We start from the raw sequence: 26,524 nt of genomic DNA, 5'->3' as shown, positions 1-26,524 counted from the left end.
AATTAGATCTTCTCTTTTGTGAAAAAATGGACCAATCTATCATATATATATATATATATATATATATGTATATATATATATATGTATATATATATATGTATGTATATATATGTATGTATATATAAATATATGTATATATATGTATGTATATATATATATATGTATATATATATATATGTTTGTGTATATATATATATATATATATATATATATATATATATATATATATATATATAATATTATGAATTCCTCAACATTCATTGCCACAAAAGTAATAGAGGAAGAGAGCACAAAAACACTATCAACTTTGTCTACAAACTCTGGAACCTGCATTCATTCAGGCTTTTACAGCACCAAAAAAAAAACATCCACATTTACAATGAAACCTACAGTTTTAATCCCCACAAGCCGATCTCCACAGTGCTCATTCGGTTTCTCAACCGGAAGAAGAACAGCCCTGCAGTCTCACTGTGTTGGATTTTGAGACTGTTGCATCTCCAAGTTGTATGTATTTGTCTAACCTCCATGGATCTCTACAGTCCCTGCTTTTTTCCCTGTTGCAAATACAACATTTAGGTGGACATCAGCTGAAACTGAGATCTAAGGTGGAGCAAATAAAAAAGAGAGATGGAGATGCATTCCAATTTGTTGTGAATGATCTTTGAATCTGTGGTAAAATAGGATACTTTGATCAGGTATCAGAATAATGAGTTCAAGATGTGTGACTTTTACCTCTCTGAAACCATGATTTCCGAATAGCTTTGCGGATGTGCCGTTCATGCTTATCCAGGAATTCATCAACCTTTTTCGATTGGAGCAGTAGAGGCCCTGAGAACTCCACCTTTTCTCCTTGATATATATAACCCTGAAAATTTTCAAGACAATCAGTAAATGACCAGCTAGGCCAGTGGTGTAGAAGAAAGTAAATGTTTCGGAGTAGCTGAATCAGTACCAAGCTCCTATTCTTAGATGAAACTGCATCACGAGAACGGTAGGCATTGAAAGAATATGTTGAGTCCTGAAGCTCTGGATGTCTCCGTGGGATTTGAAATGCGTCTTTTGGCTTGTAGCCTTTTGAATTGGAAGAGGAAGCATGTCCAAGATCTCTATTTTCTTCTCCATTCACTTTGAAAGTTCTTGTTATCTCTGAAACATTTGATGGACCCAACCTTCCCGAATTGTCATGTCTGGATCTGGATCTAGCCTGAGGCTTGATGTGTGAATGTAATTCATTTGGTTTCTTTGGACCTGCAAAGCTGGTAGAAGCAGAGAGATGCAAAGGACCTGAGAAAGGCACTCTTTGATAGTTTTGCTTGACATGTCGATGCTCATCTTGGTATCTAATATTTGGCATTGGCTGCTGATCAATGATTAGCCTTGTACCATTGTTTACTCTTGGAATCTCTTGTTTTACATTGCTTCTATTAGATCCTTGAGCAATTTTCAACCCCTGGCAGAGACAAAGATTTTTAGTATTGCAATCATGCCAATAAAACACTACAGTAATAGAATTTTTCACTGCTTATATTTGGGAAGTTTGAAGCCTGACCATCTTAAAATTCTCAATCTATTAATTACAAGCATGGACACATTGGGAACACACATAGAAAGAGATGGAAAGAATGAGATAGATAGGTAGGTAGATATAGATATATGGACAGAGAGAGAGAGAGAGAGACCTCTCTGCGAGATGCTGTGTTTGCAAGGCCATTTGATTCTTGTGAAGGCTTGTATGGTCTTGAAGGTCTTCCTGTTGCTTCTACATTTAATCTGCTACTGACACTCCTTCTGAAACAATACAGTAAAATGATTGAAAGATCAACAAGTTGTGATTTGCTTTTGTGTAAAAATGATAAAGGTTGCACATATTAAATAAAGAATCAGATCATTCTACAGATTATGTCGGAAGATCTGGAGAGTAGATTTTTATTTTTTTTGCAGGATTCATATCACCAAATTTGTTTCTAAGGTTCAAAATTGAGATGTCACTATTTGATGTTACTTGAATCTGTCCAAGTTGATCAAAAGTCACATAGTAAGTGCAAAGATAAAGTTCGCAAGACTAAATGGCCAAAATTTCTTGAATGTGGGACCATGTATTCTTCGTAGGTAAAGTTTTCAGCTCACCTGCGTGACTCCTCACGAAACTTTGCATCGATTTCTTTGTTAGGTTGATACTTGGGAAAGCTAGATGGATCACACGCGTAAGGCTTTGTCCTGAAGTACTGAACAAGCATGAGGAAGGCAATTAGATTGCAAAACCTGATATGTTTTGAGGCAGAAATCTTTTAGAAAAGAACTGAAGTGGGTATGGAGGAGGAGTCATGTAGGAGAATTCACAGCAAGCCTACTAATAGTCACAATGTGAAGCATCACTCAACAGATAGAAATGTCATCAACAGAATGAATAATAATGAGATAATACTTTTTAACAAAGCAGAGACCAAATTTTGTACAAGAGTTACCTTAGAAGTAAGAGCAGCAGAGGCTGTGCCACGTTTCTTAGGCTCGATCGACAAAAATGTTTCTAACAATTCGAATGCGCTTTCTGGTAAAGTGTCAAATGTCTCCTGGAGGCAATTCTCATAAGGATGTTGAGGCTTAAAAACTGCTGCATGCGGCATCCTGGATTGCTTCCAATATTCTTCTGGTGGAGAACCACAGAGCTTAAAGATCTTATGAATTTGTTCAACCTGAATATAAATCAAATATAATTAGAAGTCCAAGCGAATCCAGATCTTATATTCTATAGTTACTAAAGGATGATGGAATTCTAAATGGCTTTGCTAACTACTTGTAACTTGAAATTGGGAAAACAAGTCATGCTTAGGCACTCTCTTATCCTTTTTCTTGCCTTACCTCCATAGTATGAATAAAGCAGGACTAAGATGATTACCTCAGTTCTCCCTGGCAAGATAGGCCTCCCAAGAAAGAGTTCTGCAAATACACATCCAACACTCCACAAATCTACAGATGCATCATAGTCTGTTGATCCTAGAAGAAGCTCTGGCGGACGATACCATAACGTCACAACTCGGCTAGTGAGTGGCTGCTTTTCCTCGGGATTCAAGATGTTTGCCAAACCAAAATCAGCCATCTTCAGAATTCCTTCATTGTTAACTAGAAGGTTTGCACATTTGATGTCCCGATGTATGATGCCGCGTGAATGACATTGATCAAGTCCAGATAGTAATTGGTGCATGTAACATTTGATCTGAAACATATGCACATGGTCAAGTTCTACACTTACGAGCTGAAAACGTTGCAAGGAAGGTGAATAACCTGTGGTTCACTGGATTTGATATCTGGGCAAGATGATAACCCTGCAAGATCATGCTCCATATATTCAAAAACAAGGTATATACTGCATGATAGCCGAGAAGTAATAATGCCCTCCAGCTTTATGATGTTTGGATGATCAAGCTTGCGGAGAATCTGTATCTCTCTTGCCATGAATCTCACACTCTCAGGCTCAAAATTGTCAAAGCGCACCTTCTTTAGGGCAACAATCCTTCCTGTATCGGTCTCGCGTGCTCTAAACACGCTGCTATAAGTACCTTGCCCGATCTATTTGAATTGGAGAAAGATAATGTCAGATAACAGACAAACAAAGAAACAGAAAAGAAATAGTGTTCATGCAGAAGAGCAACAAATGTAGTTCTTCAGCAGCAGACATATTTGATGGACCATTAAAGAAATGATCATGAAGCTCAATCACAAAAGGGCACAGCCCAAGCTAATAAGCCACTTGGTAGAACATCTTGTCATATTTGGACTGATTAACTTTCATAAATTAGAGGATAATATTCGCGAATATACACATCTGGTACATCCCACAACATACATCAATTAGTTTTCTCATTACTCAAGCCTTTTTTGCACTCATATCTAATCAGACCATCAAATTAGAGGATGAAAAGTAAGACCATGCATGATCCTAAAGCTTGAAAGAACTATAGGAAACAAAGACATCAATAGTCCATAAGATGCCATTTTTTGCAGAAATAGCAACAAAAACAGATCAATTAAAATGAACATTTTTTTTCTTCAAATAAAAATAGCAAAGTGACACATATATACAACGATTTCGAAATGTTTTAGTTTTGATCTTTGATTTTATTTCTGATTTTAGGTCATTATTTCGATTTGGTTGAATCTAAAAGATAGCAACATTCCTCAAAAGAAAAGCAAAGCAAAGACAAAGCTATTGACAGCTTCTCTAATTGCATTACCTTCTCTAATTTCTCGAAGGAGTCAGCTTTGAGGGGCACCCATCCCTGAATGGCTTCCCCGGCGACAGCGCTCAGCCATGTGGGCCAACCTGCCGCGACCTGCTCCCCTTCAGTGCACCAGTTCAGATTCCGCAACTGAAAGCTCACCGAGCTGGTGCCGGCTGAGCTCTTCTTCTTGGACTCTTCTGACTCGCTTTGGTCCCCGAACTCATAGTTGCAAAGCTGAGGGCGGTTCCACAGCAACGACGGCGGCAAAAACTCCTCTGAGTTCTCAAGGTCCGCGGAGGCGCCCGACGAGTCTAATGCAGGCGTAACAGGGGCCTTCGACGCCACGCAACCCATCACGGCCTACAGCTTGCCGGCAAGAAGCATAGCAACCAAGGAGCGTCCCAGGACACCAATGTAAAGTGATTGCTTCCCCAAAGAAATGGCGAAGGCAAGCAAGAATAGGAGTCACAGCAGATTTCAGACGGCTACAAACGCTCTAAAGATAGAAAAAAAGAGATCTTTAACCACTTCTCAGTTATCCTGCATCCCCTTCCACGTCTGGCGAGACTAACAGTGCATGAATAGGAGGGACAGGCGTTACAAGAGCGCTGGCAGCCCTCAAAGATAGAAAGATTGGATCTTTTGGAGTTATTCCCCTTCAAAATTACGATCTTTGTTCTCCTTTCTTGAGGGTAGTAGGATGTTTCCCCGGTATCGCTCAACAGATTCACTCCGAGATCAACGCAGATGAATCGATCCTCCCCCGAACAATACGGAGCTCTCTCTCCTCTAATATGGGATAAAGGAGACAGCTTTGGTGAGGTTGCTTCAAGTTTCAGTTGCAGAGGAGATGGCTTCCTTGAAGGAGAAGAGAGATGATGAAGTGGAGGTTGGATTGGTCACAGTGAAGTGAGACATGGGACCAATTAAATAGGGACTCTTGGTGGAGTGGGACCAACAAGAGCAAGCAGTGGCAAGAACACACCTGCCACAATAAGGTTTGTGGGTGGGTTTGGAGGCTGAGAGCACTGTGACTGGTGGGAAATATTGATATGATTTAGTGGGGTTCTGTTTAGGTTTTGGATGGCAATCATGGCTGCCTTTTGCTTAAGATAATACTTCACATCATTGGCTGACCCACAATGGTTTTTTTTTTTTTTTTTTTTGTGGATATGCAACACAATAATTTGTAATTTTTCTTCTTTATTAGCAAATATTTTCTTGTTTGTCTGTTTGTTTGTTGCTTAGTTATACAAGTTGGTTGGCTTTTATCTTCCACAAGATATGGGATATGCCTCAACCAAGTCTTAAACATCTTTGTTCCATGGCTCCACTGTTGGAAGATTAATATGTTAAACCTTTCTTAATCATGTATTAGCAAGTGAGGTTACAATTTTAGATTATAACTGTTTTAATATAATTGGTGTGATAATTGATGGATGATCATTAGATGTCAAGGTTTTTATTACGATCCAATTATATAAACTTAGATAAGACAAGTCAATCAAAATTATTTATTCTAGTAAATAATATATGAAAAAAATAAATTATTAAACTAAGATGAGATGCTATAATTATTGTCGAGATGTTTTCAATTTTTACTATACTTCACACTCAACACAATCTCGCTTCTATTATCGATCTTACGAAGAAAAAAAAAATCTTATAATTTTTTTTATTATCGATCGCCTTTTTGGTACTCAAGCTAGTATTACTCTAAAATATTATTAAATATTTTTTATCTAACAAAACAATGATGATTACAAATATTTTTTAGGTTAGGGATCTGAAGAAGCTGAGAATAGTAAATAGAGTGAATTCTGAAGAGTTGTAAGCATCAGCATGCACTTCAACCTTCCTCCTTTGTGATACTTCTCTCATCATCACAGTATTTGCATATGATTGATTCAGCAAAATTGTCTTGCTCCATTCTAACCAAAGCTTGTTTCACAAAGCATCAAAGGATACCACCTTCTTATTGTTTCCTTTTCCAAGCTCATCACACTCCTTTCATCACCAAGAAGGCCATAAAAGAATTGGATGGTCATGGTATGTAATAAACAAGGACAACAGCTTTAGAGGCATCATGAGAACAGCAAATGAGCCACTTAGAGTGCCTAAAAAGCATCAAAAGCAGCCTTGACTTACTTTCCTCCATCAGCTTGTTGCCAGAGATCAGTGTAGTGCTTCTGCATGAAATCCACATCCCTGGCCCCATGAGAAAATTCATTCAAGGAAAAAGCCAGGAAATGTGCATGTTTCAGCTTTTTGTCCTAAATTTACAATTAGCACTAAGAAGTGAGATCTTCAACAACCAGTGTTGACATCCTAATTGTTCTCTTTACAGAAACAGGTCAGTAGAGCTGAGGAGAATCTGCATCATGATAACAAAAAGAAAAAAGATCATACACTTCATGAATGATGAATTCAAGGAGCAGTTGTGAAATTTAATTTTGTTGAGATCTTTCATTGGCATTCCACCTTTACCTGTCTCATGGCATGGTGTCATTCATATCTAGTAGTTTTATGCATGAGTTCTCTGGAAATAAAAGGATAATGCATTTTTTTTATCAGGTATTGGAACTGTAAAAATTCAAGGATATATCATAGAGGAGATTCCAATCATCTACTTCTGAATTCTAATGATAAAAACAATCCACAGATTTCATCATTCAGATGCCATTGCTTTTTTGTACAGAATGCAGAGTCTTGTTACTATCAGACCATAAAGAATGTAAAGAGAAAATGAAGCAGAAGAATACTTGAAGGTGTAGTAGCTACAGAAGTTTTGGGGAAACATTATAATGGACTTTTAGTTACAGGCTGCAAAAATCCCTGATATAGATAGTATTATCATCTTCTTGTTAAGAATATAAATCATAGATCATGTCTTCATCTATTGGCTAAAACTTTTGGATGCAATAACATGGACAAAAGATTTAATGGCTTCCAACCCTGCTGCCACTTGGACAATAAATTCAAATTTCAAACATGGTGGATGAAGAATAAATGCATTCTTTGATGTCAATCACTGCAGTGGAAAATGTAGAACACTAGGCATCATCAATGTGCCTTTTTCAGCTGAAAGTCCACTGGCCACTCAATATTGTGTCTTCACTCTCATCTTTTCAGTGAAACCTGATTACAAAGAATTGTTTTGGAGAGCTTCAACTTCAGAGGCTGCTGAACAACTTTTAACATGCTTCCTAGCATTGCATCCCATGTTAGGGAACTTGTAATAGCTCCTGCACTTAAAGCAGAAATTTTAGCTGAACTGTGAGGATCAAAAGATATATTTATAGCTCTTGCAATCAAAAGTCTAATAGATTTTATTGTAGTTGTCCAGTTAGCAGAGTAACTGTTGTTTAAAGCTATTTTTTCTCTTTCTAAAGAAGGCAAAACATAAAACCTCAACATGTAAATTGCAACATATATATTCACAAGAAATCCATGCAAAAGACCATCAAAGTCCACACAAATCCTTGGGATTATAGTGACTTGAAAGAAACATGTTCTAGGAGTGATATAAGCAAACAAGAAGCTGATTCTAAGAAATAAAATTACATTGAATTAAACAGAGCACACTCAAGACAAGTTATTATCTGAAGTGGTATGTGGTCGGCCATGTATTGCTGAAGACCATTCAAAAGGCAAAGGACAAAATTAATATGGATTTGTATGCAACAAGCTCAGTATGATTCTTTTTGATTGAAGAATATTAATCTTTTGATTTAATTGGACAGAAAGGGAGCAACTTTTTGAGAGTCAACCTACAAAGACTTGATTAGGTTGCAGTTATTGTGGAAACAAATTGGAGATTGTATTGGACATGAGAATGACTCTGTACATGCTACTCTTGAGTTCAATAAGCATACCAACAAATTGGATGACTAATGGCAAAGAGATCAAGTTATGCTCAGCAAAACTGTAGCCAACTTTCTTTGAAGTTGATCACACCTCAAGTCCAATGGTTTCAGAGATGATTTTGATATTTATTGGTAGGACATAAACAATCAAAGCTATCTCTTGTCTAAGCTAATTGATCTCTCATTTTGGGAATCCAAATGCTTCTTTACATAAACTTGCCTTCTGAATATTATGAAGAAAAGGTGTGTATACACATCATTTGGTGGTTAGTTTTTTTTTTTTTTTTTAATCTCTAAAACTAAGTTCAGTAAATTTATCTATACATACACACATACATTTCCCCCACCCTTTTTATAAAGATTGTTAATTCAGGTATAAATTTTGATATTTTGCGACAATCGTTTGAGAATTCCACTGGGTTCAGACTTAATACATAGGAAGAATTCAGACTTAATACATAGGAAGAATTCCACTGGGTTCAGACTTAATAAATAGGAATAAAGTGTTTGGCTCAGTATGTGACGCATTAGATCAGCTTGAATAGGTCATGATGAATTCCTCTAGATTGCCATCACAATACAAAGCTGCATACTAACAATTTGGTAGGTTAATATATTTTTTGGGTGAATAGAATAAGTCTTGCAAACACTCTTGGTAGTAATATTCTTTGCATAAATATCTAACAATAGAAATCTTGGGACATAACACTGAGAGATGAAAACAACCAAACACCTTTTGTAGATTTTGTCAAATATTCTTACAAGCTTTGTATTTCAAGCCAGAAGATCTATGAAAAACCCCCTCATCCACTTACAAATGTAAAAACGTATGGTTTAGGATACACATTAGAGAGAGTAAAAGGCAAAATTGCAATAGATCATCAAATATCAGTTACAAGCTATACTGGGACGTTTTGCTGAAGAGCAAGATAGATTACAAGGACTTGAATGAAGCCTAAGTGTTCTATTTTAACTGGAATCTATCTAGTGTAACCAAGGATAAGCTGCAGCATGGTCCATGCATGTTGACCTTAGACTTTGATCTCGTAGAAATAAGTAGATGACACTACAAGGCCTTCCATATCGAAAGTGCGCACGAGCTTCTGCCGCTTCTCCGGTGATTCCATCCAACAGAATTCGAGATGGAATGATTGTGATTGGGCTACATTCTTCCCAATGTCACATGGGCATCCCATATACATTCCTCCAGGTAATAAGGTCAGCTGGAAGCCTCCATCAAAGGTCACCAAGTTGTTGCTCATCGTGCCTGTCCAACGCACGTTTGTGGTAGTGTTACTCTCATTGTTTGTCGAAGTTATGTCCTGGAGGAACTAGATCAGTTAGTATCCACCGAAGGGAACTATCTTCATTATCTAATAACAATAGCACATTCGAAACACATCCCATCTTTGTATTTGATGACGCAAATTGTCACAAATGTAACACTTGATATGCATCTTACATACAGAGGAAGTTTGTAATTTGCAACAAACAAGAAATTATGTACTCATTTTACAAAAAGTAGAATATCATTAGACAGGCTGACATATTCCGCAGTCTGAATCTTGATTAAATTTCACCAAAGTTGAGTCAGTTTTGAGGGATATACAGCATTCTTAGGAAACATGAGCAAGGCTCATAGATGATATGATAACTGGTAAAATCTAAAGGTAACTATGATATGGTGTTAAAGAATGCTCTTGCTGAAACATCAGAAAAGAAAATTAGAGCTCAAACACTATGTTGTGCTTCCTCTTATCGAGTATGTACATGTCTACCTAAATATGACAGGAAATAGCATCCAACATTTACAATTTTGTAGGATGCAATAGTTGACATTCAGAGTAGCGCACCTGAATTAAACGACCTTTATCATCCATTTCAAGCAACACTACCGTATCTGCCTTTGCAATCGTTGCTCCATATACACCACTACGTTTTGTCATAGAATGACCTTTCCATCGACCAAGCCATGGAGCTATTCGATCTGGTAAGTCCTGTAAGTTATCATGTTAAAAATCTAGATAAAAGGGAGATAACCCACTGGAATGATGTATCAAACAATGTTGTTCAAGATAGTTTCATTCTCAATGCTGTCCACTGTTGCTACGAACTAAACATACAACATAAATGTTTAGTGATATAAGCATTATAATTGTCACAAGATGTAATGGTAATTTTTTTAGCAAAAAGGTGGCGGCATACACTGATCTCTGAATTCCAAGTTGAAAAAGCAGGCATCTCATTTCCTTGTTCTTCAATAAAAATAACAAGCATTTCAAGAATGCCCTTTGGATCCATTATGTGGAAAGCTCTTGTTCGCATATCTTTCTCCAGAGAATATAGACAATTTTCACAGACAACAGAAGGCCATTTTGAAGGAATCTTCAAGTTTCTGCAAACATGAAAGATATGACCATCAAGATCTTCCAGTCCCATCATGCACTAGCGGCTGAAGAAGACCTTTGAGACTATAAACTCTATGCCAATATAATTGAGAATGGAGTTCGTGTGTTAGTTTAGAATATCACTGCCATGCGATTCTTATCGCCTTGTTCAGAGATAAATCTGTCGTTTCTTATGAAAAAAAGAAACCAGTGTTATCATATAGAGAAATTCAAGTACCCAAAGTTAACAAATTAAAGAGTTTTGATTTAGACGATGCTTGCTAGAGTGTTTACCATGCAAACATCCACATACAAAAGAGAAGATTCAATTGACATGAAACCTCAAATTGCAAAATCTAGTCTAAGAGAGCAAAACTTCTGTACAAGAGGAAATTACTTGGGAGATTCTTCACCAGTGTCATCTTCTCCAAGCACACCTGCTCTTAGAACAGTTTCCAGCATACCAGCAGTTTGGTACCTAAGAGAAAATGCTTTCTCTCTTGGGAAGAATCCAATCTGCAAATTCACTAATATTATTACTTCACCTGCTATTAAGAGGCAAACTCCATCTAAATAATAAAATAGCACCTGTTGATACTTGTCGACGGTAAACATATTTGTCTCTTTGATCTTATACTCCGCCCATTCAGGTTCATCATCATATCCTGCAATTGATGTGCTGGAAGAAGGCTGCTTTATGTACAGCCTGGAAACAGAATACAGTGCAACTTAGTGCCACTAAACTAATATCATCACATGCACATGAAAATTTAACTTGACTAAAAAAATCTCAGTGGAAAATTAAGATACACCAAAACAATGCATACATATTGGCTTCAGATGTGCACCAAAAAGTAAAGATATCAAGTGCTTTGGTTCAAGTTGCTAAAAGGAAAAAAAAGGGCAGAATGTACTGATTGGTAAACCAACAGACTTAGGATCTCAAAAGAGATTGATCAACAGTGCTGGAATATTAGGATTATTTTCAATAAAACCAGTAAAAGAACTGATACACTTCTTGATTAGGGCACACGATGGGTCCCTTTTTGGATCTACCCTCTGTGTGATACTTGGCAACCCACACCTGACAAAAACCACAATAGGATCTTCCTATCATGGCTTTCATCCAGACACATGTCAACTTGTTGCTTTCATCCGGACAAGGGTCACATCCTAAGCCTTGACACATAGTCAGTAAAAACCATATATAAATGAATTGATTTCAACAAAGCAAAGCAACTCCTTACTTTAGCAGCTAAACATTTACTTGAATTCCATCTTGACTTAAGCATTGGAGAGGTGCCAGCTAGGATCAGTCCCAGCCCCTCTTCTCCTAACCTTAGCAGATCATTATTTTCTTGAGAACCTTGGTGGTGGAGGTTGTTACTTGAAAAAAAGAGGCCCTGGTCAGCTCCCAGTCTCTAGCTTAGAGAACAACCACATTTTCCTTAATACTTCTTGTACACAGTTCTATTTATCACGAGTATATTTTGTGATTCACTTAAAAAGCTAATTGACAAGATTGCATATACTTAGAGGCTCCTAGAAAGCATATGCCCAAGAAAAATTCAACTTGTTTAAGATTTAAGGAGCCTGACTCTCAAAATTATCTGACGCTGCACAATCAACTTAGTATGTCTTTCTGAACAGACCTTACAATAATCAATAAAAGTGAAATGCAAGATCATGAACTCCTCCCATGAACATTAAGAGCATTCTCAACAAGAGGAGCATGCAATAACTCTCAGTATCAATCAAGAGGTAACAACTTTGCCAATAAAACCATTCATTCACAAGACAAACAATTCTTACAAAGAAATAAACATTTCCAAAGAAATTTATATTCTTTAGGTCCAAGACCAACAAATTCGTCAGAAAGAAGTTAACTTTAAAGGCAAGGGAGCTCACGTTTGAATGAGACTGATCAGTTCATCCTCCCCATAGGAACTCGCTGAGAGCTTCGTACTCACAGTTTGCAGTAGGTTTCCATGACCATCGAATTGCTGCATGCGAGGAGCTCCGAAACGCATCAACCAACAACCGAAACGTTCAAGAAGTAGGAGGGCAAAGCAATCATTCTACTCACGTAGAAGGATCCGTTCCACTTCCCAACGTTGAGATCGATGAAACGACGCAAGTTACCGATGCTCATGGGCTCGTCATCCTCTTTCGCGTCCTCGACCATGGAAGAAGACGTCGCCGCCGCACGCGTCACCCATTTCCGGGCTCGAAATGATCCAATCGGGTAGTCAAATCTTCCCTTTAGGTCGCAGAATTCGAGACTGTAACAAATGAAAGACGGAAGTTGTCGCCTTGTAGCAGAAATGGGTCTCAATCTCGAGAAATTTGATGGAATTCCCCGAGTGCAGTTGGGAATTAGGGTTTCCGCCATGGTCGGGGTCATCTTGGGAGTGTTCGCGGCCAAGGCGCGCCCTCAAAAGCTTAAAACAGCCTTTATCATCTTCTTATCCTTTACGATCGACGCATAGCGATCTCCACACGAGAGCATCATGATCAAAATCATCCAATGGACGGTCAAGATCTAAAGATAACCTTCGTTCAAAAATTTAGGGCCATCACATATTTATTATTCTTTCTATGACATATATATCCCCAAACTTGGACCAATAATCTTTTATTATTTTTTTACTACTTATAATCTTATTTTAATTTTTTTTAACATCTTAAAAATATTTCGATGTCTAACGATATTTTCCTCTTTGTCGAACAACGAATAACATCACGAGACGATACAACTAAAGTTTGAACATCAATGCACGAAATAAGAGATCATAAAATATAAAGATGTGATTGATAATTAAGAAATTATATTTAATAAAATTATATTATATAGTTTTTAGATAATTACCAATAACATGAGATTGCCAATAGCAAGCTTCATAACTTGAAGGCAAACTTACTAAAGTATGTCACATTAGTAACTTTATGATTTGAAGGAATCTGATGCTCAAATCTAAAACTAAGAAATCTGCAATTAGATCCAATCTGTGAACATCTGCTGCAACACATAATGGCAAGAAAACGAAGCAAAATTTGAGGGTTGAACAACAAAATAAAATGCTAGATTTGATGTTTCGACAAGAGAAATATCAGCAACACCAACAGTACCAGCTCCTCAAAGTTCAACATGCTCTTGTTACATCCACCAGGTTGCATGCATCTGTATAACATGCCTATCATTCATCATCACACTCACTGGATTCTTTATCCCCTTTGAAATCAAGGCCAGAAATGCTCATCCGACCAACGTTAACTGCAATTTGATCACCACATTGTAAGAAGAAGGTAGGTAATAGAAGTACATATATCTACTACAAAATCATCTTCATCACTTAATTGCACATCTTGTTAGAAAGGAAGGCGACAGTGACTTGACTCTTCAGATTGTAAAGACTGTGCATAACTGATGAAAATGAGTAAACTTAGAAATACAATAACATATTCCTGTACTTCAATTCAAAGTTGGAATTAAAAAAAACAATTTTTGGTGATAAAAAAAGGATGAAAAAAAAAACTAGTAGAGCATCTTGTAGTTCCTACTAATTTTTGGTAGGAAGGAAAAGTCGGTGCTACCAAAATGGTAGACTTGGATTGGACTCCCATGCATATAACTGGAAAATGGGCAAAAAGTTGTGTGGAAAGAAAGTAGATATGAACTTTAGCAATTAGGTGAATTCAGTTTCTAGCAGTTAACTTTCCCTGCAATACCATTTCGGTTCAACAACTTTACAATTTATTTTCCAGAAAACAAAAAAATTATATTTAGTGTTGTTGCAACTTGCAAGTTCAAGTTTTAATATTATTCTAGCAAGTATTCAAGTCATATTACCTACCAACAGCACCAAGTCCAACTAAATTGGGCATGTAGCTCTTGAGGTGCTCTTCAGCAGCATTGTCTGACTTAAGTGTTTCACACTCGAAAGACACTGATATCTTTTGTTTACCATGCTTCTGCTCTATCATATCAACAACATCATTTTCCCACCTGCAGCAGTGATGTATCATGAACTCATTATTATAAAATTTCAAGAATATGTATCACAAAGACATCTTTCTGTTTTTACTAATTTTTATATATAGCATCCCAATTAATAGGAAAAAATATCAAAGAAATAGTATTTCAACATTGTGAAAAAGGGATTCATGTTGGCTGCACAAAAATTGGTCACGAAGGCTGCTCATAAGGATTTGAAACAAAAAAGCTTCATTATATGGTATATTTAGTCAGAAAAGCACAACAAGAAGTGCCCTTTTAATTACATAGTTTTTCTATCATGTATTGTAACGAAAGAATTCTTGAAATTTAAAGCACCTATCTGCCTGTCACGGAGGATAAAATATTTCACAGATCACTTTTGCTAATACATATATTCAATCTTGCTTATTTGTCTTCTTCGAAAGAGGATAAAACAGTGGAATTACAAGTGAGGAAGTTCTATTCACATGATATAAAATTCCGATTGTCCATCCAAGTCCTATACCATCAACATATGGTCAGTTAGAAAAGTATAACTTAAAACCAAGAAGACAATCAGAGAAGATTCAGCAAGACATTTGGATGCCAACCCCCTAATGATGGTGCCAAAGCATACTCATGGCAGAATTAGGCAATCAATGGACATCTAAAAAACTCTTCCATAGGCAAAACACAATCAATAAAACTAAATGGGTCTCTAATTAAGTTTAGTTAAAAGAAGCCAGAAGATAGGAAGGCCACACCATACACACCTCTAACCTCGTTAAGGAGGTAGGAGGTACATAATGTACATAGACTGGTGTAGCAGAAGACAAACATCTCTATAAGTTTAGAATATGGAATAAACCAGTTCAGTTCTTAAACTACTGCAAAATAAGGGATTAAGCTGTTAAATGTATATTTATGCATGTATACATAAAAAACAAGTCAGAACTCTACCACAACCACTTACCCATGGGCATGATCAACATTTTGGAAGCGAGCACAATCATGTCCCCTGCACTCCACTACAATCACTTTTTCTTTCCTGCTCTGTTGTGTGTACCATGAGGAAAGAACATTATAGAAATTCCACGCAATAAAGAATATCTACAGTCGCAAGGTATGGAAAGAGAAGCATCTGATCTCACAGCATAGTCAATTATTGAGAGCTTAATCAAGCGATAATCTTCACCTCTGCTGCACTCTCTCTCGCATGACAATTCTAAACAGCAGAAATAGCACAAATTAAATTTCAGATCATTATTATTAAGCTGACTAGTTCTCATACAAGAGACATTTCACATACTAAATGACAATTGGTTGAGCATAACTTACGCAGCATATGTAGGGCGAATTCTGGAAAAAAGGTTTGCATACTAAATTACATGGCCAGGGTTGCTATCTGGGAAATTTTTAAAGTTGGGTTACTGTGCAAGAAGTTCCCAACCTTAGGGGCTTTTTTTGGGAATTAACCCGAATATAAAGGTTTCATGTGCTCATTTTTCACTTCATCAACCTCATACTAATCATAAACCCAAAATCAATGTGGTCAAAACTCAAACTTGGCAATAGAACGATATTCAAATTGCTCGTAAGTGCTGAATTTTCACGAGGCGCTGTTTCTTTGGATGAAATGGAAAGGTATGACCTTTTATTTGCGATGAGAGTGACGTTGGGTTCACCTTATTATGATTTCATGCTATGAATTCACTCCAAAAAAAATGTAATATTTATGTTTCTTTCTTTTTCTTCGCCTTTAATGTTCTTCAAAAGAACGCATTTCTAAGTAATCAGTCCCAAAACATAATACTTCGAAACAAGAACTTGGCAGCGGAGGAAAAATGATGTTAAATGCAGCAGGAAGAAATGAGAGGGTGGGGTTTACGCAGCGGAACGGGGATACGATTTCACCAACCGATTCCATGGAGGCCGTAGCAGACGGAATCGGGCAAGCGGATGAAATGGCCGGAGATGGAACCGCAGGGCAGCAGAGCGATCGAGGCTATCCCTTCCATCAATATCGCTTGCTTCCGTTTCCCTCTACAGTTACCACGCGTCAGAGGGATTAGCAAAGGCCTCAACCCCTCGCAGTAGAACCCGTGGGAAGAGAGAGAGAAGGGAGAGGGAGAAGAAGACATCAAGTATTCATGGGCCGGCCCATCCGCCAAAATTGATGGAAGGTATATTTATTCATTGGCCGGCCCATCCTCCAAAATTCATGGGCCGGCTCTCAATTATATTTATTTATTTATTTATTTATTTGTGTGTGTATATCCCTCCAAAATATTATTTTTTTCTCTAAATTTGAGTTTAATATATATTCTTACAAAATCTAAGATATTGTGTATTTATCATTGTGGTTAATTTTCATCAATTAACAATCAATTGAATCTTAAGTAAAACTCTAAATGATGTTGATAACCTTTGAAAACTCATTATAATTATAAGAATATAAAAATATGTATTTTAAGTATTTTATATCTTTATATATTTTAATTTAAAACATACATACATACATACAACTTACACATACTGAAGCCAGCATCGGATTCCCTTTTGAAGCATGCAGATTAGCTTTTCTTCTTATTTTGAGTTTATTGGTCAATTTACCTTTTAATTCTCATTTTCTTCTGGTTCTTTATTTGTCCTCTAAATTAAGAGGCCATGTTTTTCTTGCTTTATATTTGTCTTAATTCACAGTATATTCAAATGTGCAGCTAATTTTTCTTTTGCTTAAGACTGTTTTTATTGTCTTGCCTTCTCACAATGTCATCATTTGTTCCATTTCTTCTCCAACACAATCAGAAACCTATAGGCAAATTTCTTTTACCATTTTTGCCTGTAATTGTTTCCCACCATGTAGAAACCTGTAACAAAAGGGAGATGGGAGATAAATGACTTGGCCTCAAGGTAGTCTCATATATGCTGGGCTGGTTTGATCTTGATGTGCTACATCTAAAATAAAATATCCTGATGGTTAAAATGAAGGAAAGACTTGGTTCCAACTTAGCATACCATGTGGTAATGCAAGATGACATTAACCAATGCAAAATGTGGGACTCAGCATAAAAAGGGGTGTTTCCATACATTACTGAATTACTAATGTTTTACAATATTTCTCAAAGTTATTCCTTTCTGATTAGAATACTAAGAAATCTACAAAAGTTAGCAGGTAATAGAGAAATCTACAAATGATTTCCTGTTCAGATAACGTGAAGAGAAGCTTTTGGAAATGCTGCTTCAGTAGGGTTTTGGCCTGCACACTTGAGCCTAATATTCAAACTTGGGCAGGTGTGAGAAATGGTAGCAAAATTTTTCCTCAGATACCTTTGGGCACTTCATAAGTGCATATTACAGTATCAGATTTGGAACATGTAGCTTAAACAGTAGTGTTGGACAATGATTTTTCCCTCCTATTACCAACAAGTTTGGAAACTATTGGGATCACAAGTAATTATTTATCTGTCAGAACTGGAGATGCTCTTGTTCTTACCATAGTGTGCTTGGTCTTTCTCACATTCCTGAAGATGGACTTGTTTCACTTTAATGCTCTGATATGATTCATGTGGCATTTAAATCTTTCACAGCATTACTTTGCTTCTCATAGCTGCAAAACATTTCAGAACAAAAGAAATTGGTAGTTTCATTTGATTCCAGACACTAAAGATGGCACAGTGTCATTTCCAACAATTTCACAGCTCCATCTAGTATTTTGAATCTTCACTCACTGACTGATGCTTTCCCAAGTTCTTGCTAGAACTTCTTTTCCTTCATTTGTTCAACACGGAACATTGATAATTATGGCAGTTTTGTACTTGAAGATGTCAATCAAAATTTTAACTCTAGTCAGTCCTGAGTTATAAAAATTCAGATTCTTTAAATCATCAGATATCCAGTGTCTATGTTGACTTAATTCCCAATAATTTGGTTATCTAATGTTTAATCATTCTAATGCGACATCACCAATGATATCTTGAAATATCACAAGAAGCAATCAAGTATAAATGGACCAAACTGAACAGAAGCATTGTCACACTAACTAAACAGTAGCCATTATGGATCTGAGAATAGAAGCAAATAAGGAACAAAGATATCAGATAATTAGAAGCATGCTAATCTTCACACTTCTAACAATTCTTAGAAGACAATACCATAGCACAAGAAGAAGGAACAAACATACCAAGCAGAAGCAGCTCTTCTCCATACTCGAACTTCCAGTAGGCAAAGGACCAAAGATGGATGAAGCAAACAGTTCTAATCTCTTGACTTCAAGATTGATGCATTCATTACCAAAGATGGAATTAAGTTTTCCGCAGCTCCATTTGCAGAGGCAAGGGAGCAGAGAGGCCTAACTTTCCATTCTGATTCTGGAAATGCTTCCCCTTAACATATTTGCCACCATTCTCTATGGAACTTTCCGAGCTCCTGTCATCATTGCTGATCTCATGAAACCTTTCTGGTCCCAGATGATCGCTTGATTCGGTGCTCGTAATTTCCCCGCCCAAGCTCTCCGGTGGAGCAGTTTGATTGCCAGCATCGATGAGTTCCTCCTCAAGCTGGTGGAGGCCGCTAAGAGAGAACCTTGGTCTCTTCCCGTCTTCCAAAAAGCTCACTTTTTTGGCAAGCTTCGGAACTTCCTCGGTTCCTACAATTTCTCTTGTCATGTCCTCCACAGAATCTCTTTCGATTCCGCAATTCCCAGTGATCTCGATCGCGTCCAGAGACAGCTGGTGCCCTTTGACTACCACCTTATCGATGAAATCCAACATGCGGACTAGTTCTCTGCTGATCGACCGCTTCCCTTCCCGAACCATCGGGTCGCCGCTCTGCAAGCCAAGAAAACCCACAAAAAATGCCATTAACGAAGCAACAAGCAAAGAGAAATCCAGGAGAGGAGTTAGCTTTCCTCAAACTCACCTGGATGGCATCCAGTCGAAGGAGAAGATCCATGGCTTTCTCGGTGAGGTATCTGGGATCGACGTGGGTCTCGTCGGAGAGCGCGGATCTACAGGCGGCGACTGATGATTTCATGGCGGCGAGGTCCTTCAGGTGGCGGAGTGTCTGGGATCTCCGTAGAAGAAAACGGCGGAACGAGGCTTGGATTCTCCGCGCCGCCAAATCTCGAAGCGACAAAGCAAAAGAAGACGGCGGTGATGGGGTCAAAGGTCTTTCTTGTCGCTGTCGTCCATGACAAGGAAGAGGAGAAGGAGACGAAATGGGCGAGGAGAGATGGGGGAAAGAGGATTCGAGGGCGGCGATGCGGCGGAGGAGGGATTCGATAAGTGGTTGAGCTTGATGCTGATAGAACTGCTGCTGCTGCTGCTGTTCATGACGATGATAATGAGGAGGAGCAGGAGGAAGATGATCATCACCAAGTTGATGAATTTGGAAGAAGGAATGCAGTGGTGGTGGGTGTTGCTGGGGCTTAAGGCAGTGACCGTCGGAGAGAGTGGGAGGATTCTGGGATTGGAGGAGCAGGTGGCTGGCCAGGGCTTGGAGGAGTTGATCAGATGTGGTCAGATGGGGTGGTGGTGAAGAGTGGATTGAACAGCAGCAGCAGCATCGATTAGTTTCTCGGTGGTGGTGCGAAGGCATCTGGACGGAGAGCCGACGGAGAAGAGGGCTGTAGCGGAGAGGAGAAAGGGTTGGCGAGGAACGGAAGTCCACATGTGCGCAAGAAGGGTTACATGTAACCCCTTCAGGTTTCAGACAACGCTTGAAGTCAGCCAGGGGCAGGTGGGTCCCTCCTCTATCGAGTGTTAAACTAACCACATCACCCTTGACAAGCCTCCGGGGTGATTCAGTTGGGTACGTGTTCCGTTACCTCTCTAATTTCATATGCTCACTGGCAAGCTCGTGCACCCCGTCACGTCAAAACTTTAATAATAGCGGGGTCCACGTTTAATGCCTGGTGTAAATGTGGGTTCGTGGTGAGTCATGTGTGCAGACCTAATTCCTCTTCCTCCCTCACGTAGTTTGACGATTCGACCCGCCTCCCTCTCCACACTCCCCTTCTCCCTTCCGCCAAATCCAATCCCTAGCAATGGCGCTGCGCAAGCTTCTCACCCTCTCTCGCCGCCCCCTCCTCGTCTCCGGCCGATTTGCCTCCACCGCTGCAGTTTCCGCCCTCGCAAACCCCGCCGCCGATGCTCCCTCCCTGGCCAAACCCCCCTTGATGCTCTACGATCGCCTCGCCGAGGCCGTCCGATCCAAGATCAAGCGCCTCGATGACCCCGACCCCCGCTTCCTCCGCTACGCCTCCCCCCACCCCACCCTTGCCGACCATACCCCCATCCTGGCCGCACCGGAGACCCGCGTCACCACCCTCCCCAACGGGCTGCGCATCTCCACCGAGTCTACTCTTGCCTCCCGCACCGCCACGGTCGGCGTGTGGATCGACGCCGGGAGCCGCTTCGAGACCGATGAGACCAACGGGACCGCGCACTTCTTGGAGCACATGATCTTCAAGGGCACCGAATCGCGGACAGTGCGACAGCTGGAGGAGGAGATTGAGAACATGGGCGGGCATCTGAATGCTTACACATCGAGGGAGCAGACCACCTACTACGCCAAGGTGTTGGATAAGGATGTGCCGAAAGCGCTGGAAATCCTTGCAGACATACTTCAGAACTCGTGTTTTGATGAGAAGCGCATTGAGAGGGAGAGGGATGTAATCCTCAGGGAGATGGAAGAGGTATAAGTTTCTAATATTCACCTCCTTTTGATCGTATTAAAACGTCAATATCCAACCAACTTCGATAACTCACAATTCTTATTTTAGGCTAACTTTGGTTGTTTACTGTCTCTAGCTTAATCAATTTATTGTTTTAAGTACTGCCATTAGATTTTTTCTTGTATTGAAACTCTTGGAGAAAAACGAAAAAAGAAGTGCACTGGGAGTCGGGGGAGGCAAGGAGGACAAGTGCATGGATTGGTCTTTCATGGTGGCTAAAATCTCTCTAAAGTTGGAGATATGATTATATTTAGTTAACAGATGCAGAACAATAATTTCTATTATATTTCTTTTTTCTCATGTTCTAATTTGAGTTAATTTGTTGGCAGCAAAATCTTATCTTTGACATTAGATAACTTATAAAAAAACAGTACTTACAATTGAAAATCTCTTGGACTAGTGGCTGCCGATCAAAGAGCAGTACTTATAAGTATTTCTAATCACATGGTACCAGGATCATCATTCCTATCAGGCTGGCATGTGAAGTTTTGTACAACAGATGGATTTAGAAAAGTGGAGAGAGGTTCTGATAGCTATTATTGTCATTAATAGAAGTTGACAAAGAAATGAAGCATTTTGATTCTTATTGATCTTATATCACCTTTTATGGCTCTTAATTTAATTAGGTTTTTATGCCACTTGTGCATAAGTTTGCTAATTATGTTACCATCACATAGGCTAGAAATCTTCCGTTGTTAAAACTGATGTAGCAGGATGCTGGTTCATTTGGCTCATAGTTAAAATCTCCTGACCGTGGACTGAGCGTAACCATTTGTTGCTCCGGACCTTTTTTTGTAGTTGTTGTGTTGATTTGCTACTTCTGCCTTGCAACCCTATTTGATTTTACTGAGGAATATTAAATTAACATTGAGTCTTCTTTGTGAGACACCATTCCCATGTAAATTTGGTATACATGGTGTAAATTATACTACCTATAAACCATTTATGTGTTTCTTTCACCTTGTTAGCAGTGAGATAACTTATTTTCCTTGATCCGTAACACTTAATTAGCATGTGTTACTAGCCACATTCTCAATACTGGGGAAATATTCATGTTTTGCAGAACTTTCTGGCATTTGTTTCTTTCTTTTTGTTTTTCTTTCTTTGGACCCCTTTGATCAGTTTTTTTTTTATTATCTCATAGCCCGGTTTTGAAACTGTTTACTGGAATTTAAGTTCCGCATAGGTTATAATTTCTTTTATGGCGTTATGAAGTTGTAATTTAATGGAAATATAGATTGCCTAGATTTTTTTGCTTTTGGCATCATGTGAAGCACTTACTTCAGGAGAACTTTAGTATACTATAGTTGACTTTTACTGGATAGACCTTTTGTTCATGCAATATTTTAATATCATTTCTTTCTGTCTCATGTAGGTGGAGGGACAAACTGAAGAAGTTATTTTTGATCATCTGCATGCAACTGCTTTCCAGTACACTCCACTTGGCAGAACTATACTAGGACCTGCTCAGAACATCAAGACAATTACTAAAGAGCATCTTAAGAATTACATATCAACACATTATACAGCCCCTAGAATGGTATGTTTTTTATTAGGCCAGATTAAGTCATCATTCTTGTTTTCTGTACATAACTAACTTAGGTGCCTCCTTGTTTGATGATCTATCCAGTCTTGATTGGTGCGACTTTAATTATTGCAGCAAATGGCTAATGTTTTATATTTATAATAGTTTAGGTCATCTCAGCTGCTGGTGCTGTTAAGCACGAGGATATAGTTGACCAGGTTAAAAAGCTGTTCACGAATCTGTCAAACGATCCTACGACAGCATCCCAGTTGGTTGCAAAGGAACCAGCTATTTTTACTGGTTCTGAGGTGGGAATGCGAATTTTTAATGTTTGTCCATTTACTCTCTCTTAGACATGTTATCTTTGCACAAGAGTCTTCTTGCCAATTAAAGTTTTTTGTATCCAGGTTAGGATAATAGATGATGACATTCCACTTGCACAATTTGCGGTTGCATTTAGTGGAGCATCCTGGATAGATCCAGATTCTATTGCTTTAATGGTAATGCAGTCTATGCTAGGTTTTTGGAACAAGAATACAGGCAGTGGAAAGCACATGGGGTGAGTTGTTCATTGTTACATCTTATATTTACACAGAAATTGTTTTAACTTTCCAAGTTTTGCCCTGTATTGATTGTGTACCTCAACTTTAATCAGTTCAGAGCTGTCTCAGAGGATTGCCATCAATGAGATCGCTGAAAGCATGATGGCCTTTAACACAAACTACAAAGACACTGGTCTCTTTGGTGTTTATGCAATTGCTAAGGTTAGTCAGTTTTTTGTTATGTACTTGAAAGATGTGAAATATTGAGATTTTTAATGATTATTGAGTAAATATGATTGGTTTCAAGAGAGGACATCTTTTAGCACCTGTTATTGTTTGGTTTGGACTCAATCCAATCTATTAGAGTGTCATAAATTTTATTGTTCTCAGTGATTCGGGAAAATCATAGCACAGGATTATTTGCAGAAACTTACTGCTTCAGAGCTATTGGTTATGAATTTATTGACATTTTGAGTTCTTTTCATCTGAAGAAGAGAACTTGTGAATATTGACATTTCTAAAGGTACATAGCAATTATGCTTATGAATGGTTTTGATGGATTAGGAGCTACTGCAAATACTGTCATAGTACCTGATCAATGAGGATATTTAACTCAGCTTTGCTGTGTTTTGCTTCATTTGCTAAGTGAGGTGATCAATTAGCATTGCACATGACATCATGAAATATGTTGTGATACATTACACAATAAACAAATTAATAGCATATTTAAAGGATATCCACATATATTTTTGTGTGTGTACAAATGCACACACATATGTATAAAATTGTCCTTTGGTGTGCAGCACTCTTTCAGAATGAAACTTTGGAAATCATAATTCCCTTGGTTTTGTTTTCTTTCACAGATACTGCATGATATTTTAATGCCATTACGTTTTCCCTGTCTTTTTCATGAGTCTCTGCTATTGGCTTGTATATACTTAGACTCTATTATAATGTTTGTATTAATTGCTAGCTCAATGGTGATTACATCAATGAAATGGAATATGGATCCTGTTGTATATTAGCTTATAATACAGGGAACATGCCTTCTGCGTGGCAGATAAATCTCACTTGACAGCTGACATTTTCTTCACTTTTCATGATCAGCCGGATTGCTTGGATGATTTGGCCTATGCAATTATGTCTGAGATAAGCAAGCTGTCCTACAGGGTTTCGGAAGCTGATGTGACCCGTGCACGAAATCAGGTAATTAAGTGATTCAGATATGCTTTCTCAGTTAATGTACAATGACACTGTCGAAACTCAGGATACTCTTCTGTAAAATATCAAATATGATAAATCAGTTAGATACTCTCAGTGAGGAAACTTGGGACAGTACATGCCTCAGATGAAGCTGTATTATTGAATCTTTTGTGGCATGTAGATTGCTTGCTGCAGCTTATCAGTGCAGTTAATATAATTCTTGTGGGCAAAATTATTCCATGAAACAGTATAAACAATATCTCTTTTGTGAGACATGAACATTTCATTGTTATTGTCTAAGGTAACTGAAAAATCATGTATTAAGCATATGATGGTCAAATTGCTTTAATAAATGGGGACATGATCATTATTCTGTCTAGGAAATACATCTTTCTTGGAATGCATCTGTCGTGCAGCAAGTTGCGAGTATAAAGGCAACTTTGAAGCCACTGCTTGTTAACTTTGTTGCCAGCCTCACCTGCATGTCATTGCCATTTATGAATGTTAACTAAGGGAGGCATCTGCTACCATTCCTATTGTATCTAAATGCAAGTATTGGGAGGGAAATTTCCAGGATTTAGAGTGCTGAGAAGGAACTAACAGAAATATGCTGCTTAAGATGTAAAAGGTTTGACCTGTGGTCCAAACACCTTTGCCTTTTGAGTATTAGACATGGATGCAAGGTTCTTTAAATGGCTCAAAGAAGATTAATGAGTTCTTTTGTTCAAGTGGAGTAGATAAACCACTAAACAATAGCATCTGGACAGTATAATTCGAATGTGTTTGATCAAATCACATGGATGTTTCTTCATGATAAGTTATTCACAAGTTTTGGTTGATTGTCAAGTTGCAATAGAGTATCATGTATCCTGGAACATCCAAATTTTTGTTGAAGAATATCTCCAATGTGATATATGCAAGGAATGTTGTTTGTTGAATTGTTTTAATAAGTTATAAGCTGCAACTGTTTGATGATCTTTTACAGCTCAAATCTTCTCTTCAACTTCACATTGATGGTACCAGCCCTGTTGCTGAGGACATCGGTCGTCAGGTAATGATTCGTCCTTTCTCTGGCAGCATGTTTGTTCAGTCATTTTACTTCCAAAGTTTCTATATTTCTTTCCTTCATGTCTTCTTACTTTTTTTGTGTTTCCAGATACTTACATATGGCCGTAGAATCCCAGTTGCTGAACTTTTTGCGAGGATAGATGCAGTTGATGCAAGCACTGTTAAGCGTGTTGCTAATCGCTTCATATTTGATCAGGTAAAGCCGTACTTTTTGCATTTACTAAAAGATGCTTTATGATTACAATCACAATAAGCATGCCAGAGATTCATAGAAATAAGCAATTTAGGGAGCTAAGGGTCCAAATTTGCATAACCATGAGGCATCACTTTAAGTTAAGTTACGTAATCACCTGTCTCACATATTTAAGATATAAATTCATTATAAGGCTGATTGGAGAGTCTCAACTCTCAAGTATACCTTAAATCATGTTTGGCCTTGTATGTTTTCATGACACTTCAAAATGAGGTTATGAAAAAGGACGGGTCTATTTTCCTTTGGTATTTGTGGACACTTGGTGCGTCGTTATCATACAAAGAATGGGTCAGCTTATACTGGGTGCCGCCTTGGCTTCGCAGGATGTGGCAATTGCAGCCATGGGACCAATCCAGGGCCTTCCAGACTACAACTGGTTCAGGCGCCACACATATTTGCTCCGCTATTAGCTGTGCGCTGGTCCTTCAATATTTTCCCAATCATCATAGTGTTATCTTCCTTGGCCCTTTCTATCCTGGTAGCGATTATGACTACATGGAAGTTTCAGATGGCTGAAAAGATTTTGCTTTTCTTCCACAGAAATGGTGCTGTAATGTTTTCCGACTTAAGTTAAATAATGACCGTCCCGTCCGATGCTTGTATCGATTTGTTTTTTGTTAATAAGATCTGGTCCAACTATGTTGCCCTAACGTTTTGCAAAGGATGGTTGTCGTCTTATGATGAACAATGATGTTTATATTTGTATCAATTGACCAAAAGTCAAGCATTCATTCTTTAGTAAGCTATA

General features: G+C 38.2%; 5 protein-coding genes across 7 annotated transcripts; 1 reads left to right on the top strand and 4 right to left on the bottom strand.

The window, feature by feature from the left end:
• Positions 1–272: 272 nt before the first annotated feature.
• Positions 273–5,131, bottom strand: LOC135635136 (protein IMPAIRED IN BABA-INDUCED STERILITY 1-like). The gene is made up of 9 exons (XM_065146007.1): positions 4,233–5,131; positions 3,283–3,567; positions 2,897–3,214; positions 2,466–2,693; positions 2,128–2,225; positions 1,680–1,788; positions 953–1,450; positions 733–865; positions 273–554 (listed from the first exon to the last, which is right to left on the bottom strand). The coding sequence occupies exons 1-9, from the start codon at positions 4,572–4,574 to the stop codon at positions 517–519; spliced, it is 2,049 nt and encodes a 682-aa protein (XP_065002079.1). The 5' UTR covers positions 4,575–5,131; the 3' UTR covers positions 273–516.
• A 3,806-nt stretch (positions 5,132–8,937) lies between these two features.
• LOC135635382 (uncharacterized) lies at positions 8,938–12,929 on the bottom strand. The gene is made up of 7 exons (XM_065146414.1): positions 12,560–12,929; positions 12,382–12,476; positions 11,062–11,179; positions 10,871–10,989; positions 10,292–10,481; positions 9,940–10,083; positions 8,938–9,408 (listed from the first exon to the last, which is right to left on the bottom strand). Exons 1-7 carry the CDS (start codon positions 12,875–12,877, stop codon positions 9,118–9,120), a joined length of 1,275 nt encoding a protein of 424 aa, XP_065002486.1. The 5' UTR covers positions 12,878–12,929; the 3' UTR covers positions 8,938–9,117.
• A 519-nt stretch (positions 12,930–13,448) lies between these two features.
• Positions 13,449–16,569, bottom strand: LOC135634958 (uncharacterized). Of its 2 annotated transcripts, none has more exons than XM_065145728.1 (5): positions 16,368–16,569; positions 15,601–15,674; positions 15,423–15,502; positions 14,328–14,479; positions 13,449–13,747 (listed from the first exon to the last, which is right to left on the bottom strand). In XM_065145728.1, exons 1-5 carry the CDS (start codon positions 16,465–16,467, stop codon positions 13,671–13,673), a joined length of 483 nt encoding a protein of 160 aa, XP_065001800.1. In that variant the 5' UTR covers positions 16,468–16,569; the 3' UTR covers positions 13,449–13,670. The 2 variants fall into 2 exon arrangements, with proteins under 2 accessions (XP_065001800.1, XP_065001801.1); XM_065145729.1 differs by having other exon boundaries at positions 14,324–14,479; positions 16,368–16,568.
• Positions 16,570–18,328: 1,759 nt separating this feature from the next.
• Positions 18,329–20,290, bottom strand: LOC135586187 (BAG family molecular chaperone regulator 8, chloroplastic-like). The gene is made up of 3 exons (XM_065148156.1): positions 20,277–20,290; positions 19,370–20,201; positions 18,329–19,278 (listed from the first exon to the last, which is right to left on the bottom strand). The coding sequence occupies exons 1-3, from the start codon at positions 20,288–20,290 to the stop codon at positions 18,754–18,756; spliced, it is 1,371 nt and encodes a 456-aa protein (XP_065004228.1). The 3' UTR covers positions 18,329–18,753.
• A 105-nt stretch (positions 20,291–20,395) lies between these two features.
• LOC103982528 (probable mitochondrial-processing peptidase subunit beta, mitochondrial) lies at positions 20,396–26,518 on the top strand. Of its 2 annotated transcripts, none has more exons than XM_065148932.1 (9): positions 20,396–21,146; positions 22,561–22,725; positions 22,881–23,018; positions 23,118–23,269; positions 23,366–23,474; positions 24,360–24,458; positions 25,441–25,506; positions 25,612–25,729; positions 26,106–26,518. In XM_065148932.1, exons 1-9 carry the CDS (start codon positions 20,496–20,498, stop codon positions 26,348–26,350), a joined length of 1,743 nt encoding a protein of 580 aa, XP_065005004.1. In that variant the 5' UTR covers positions 20,396–20,495; the 3' UTR covers positions 26,351–26,518. The 2 variants fall into 2 exon arrangements, with proteins under 2 accessions (XP_065005004.1, XP_009397752.2); XM_009399477.3 differs by having other exon boundaries at positions 20,398–21,146; positions 25,612–25,719; positions 26,100–26,426.
• Positions 26,519–26,524: the final 6 nt, after the last annotated feature.

This window comes from Musa acuminata, chromosome BXJ3-4, assembly GCF_036884655.1.
Source record: "Musa acuminata AAA Group cultivar baxijiao chromosome BXJ3-4, Cavendish_Baxijiao_AAA, whole genome shotgun sequence".
NCBI classification, from domain to species: Eukaryota; Viridiplantae; Streptophyta; class Magnoliopsida; order Zingiberales; family Musaceae; genus Musa; species Musa acuminata.
This window is presented reverse-complemented; position numbering and strand designations above follow the sequence as displayed.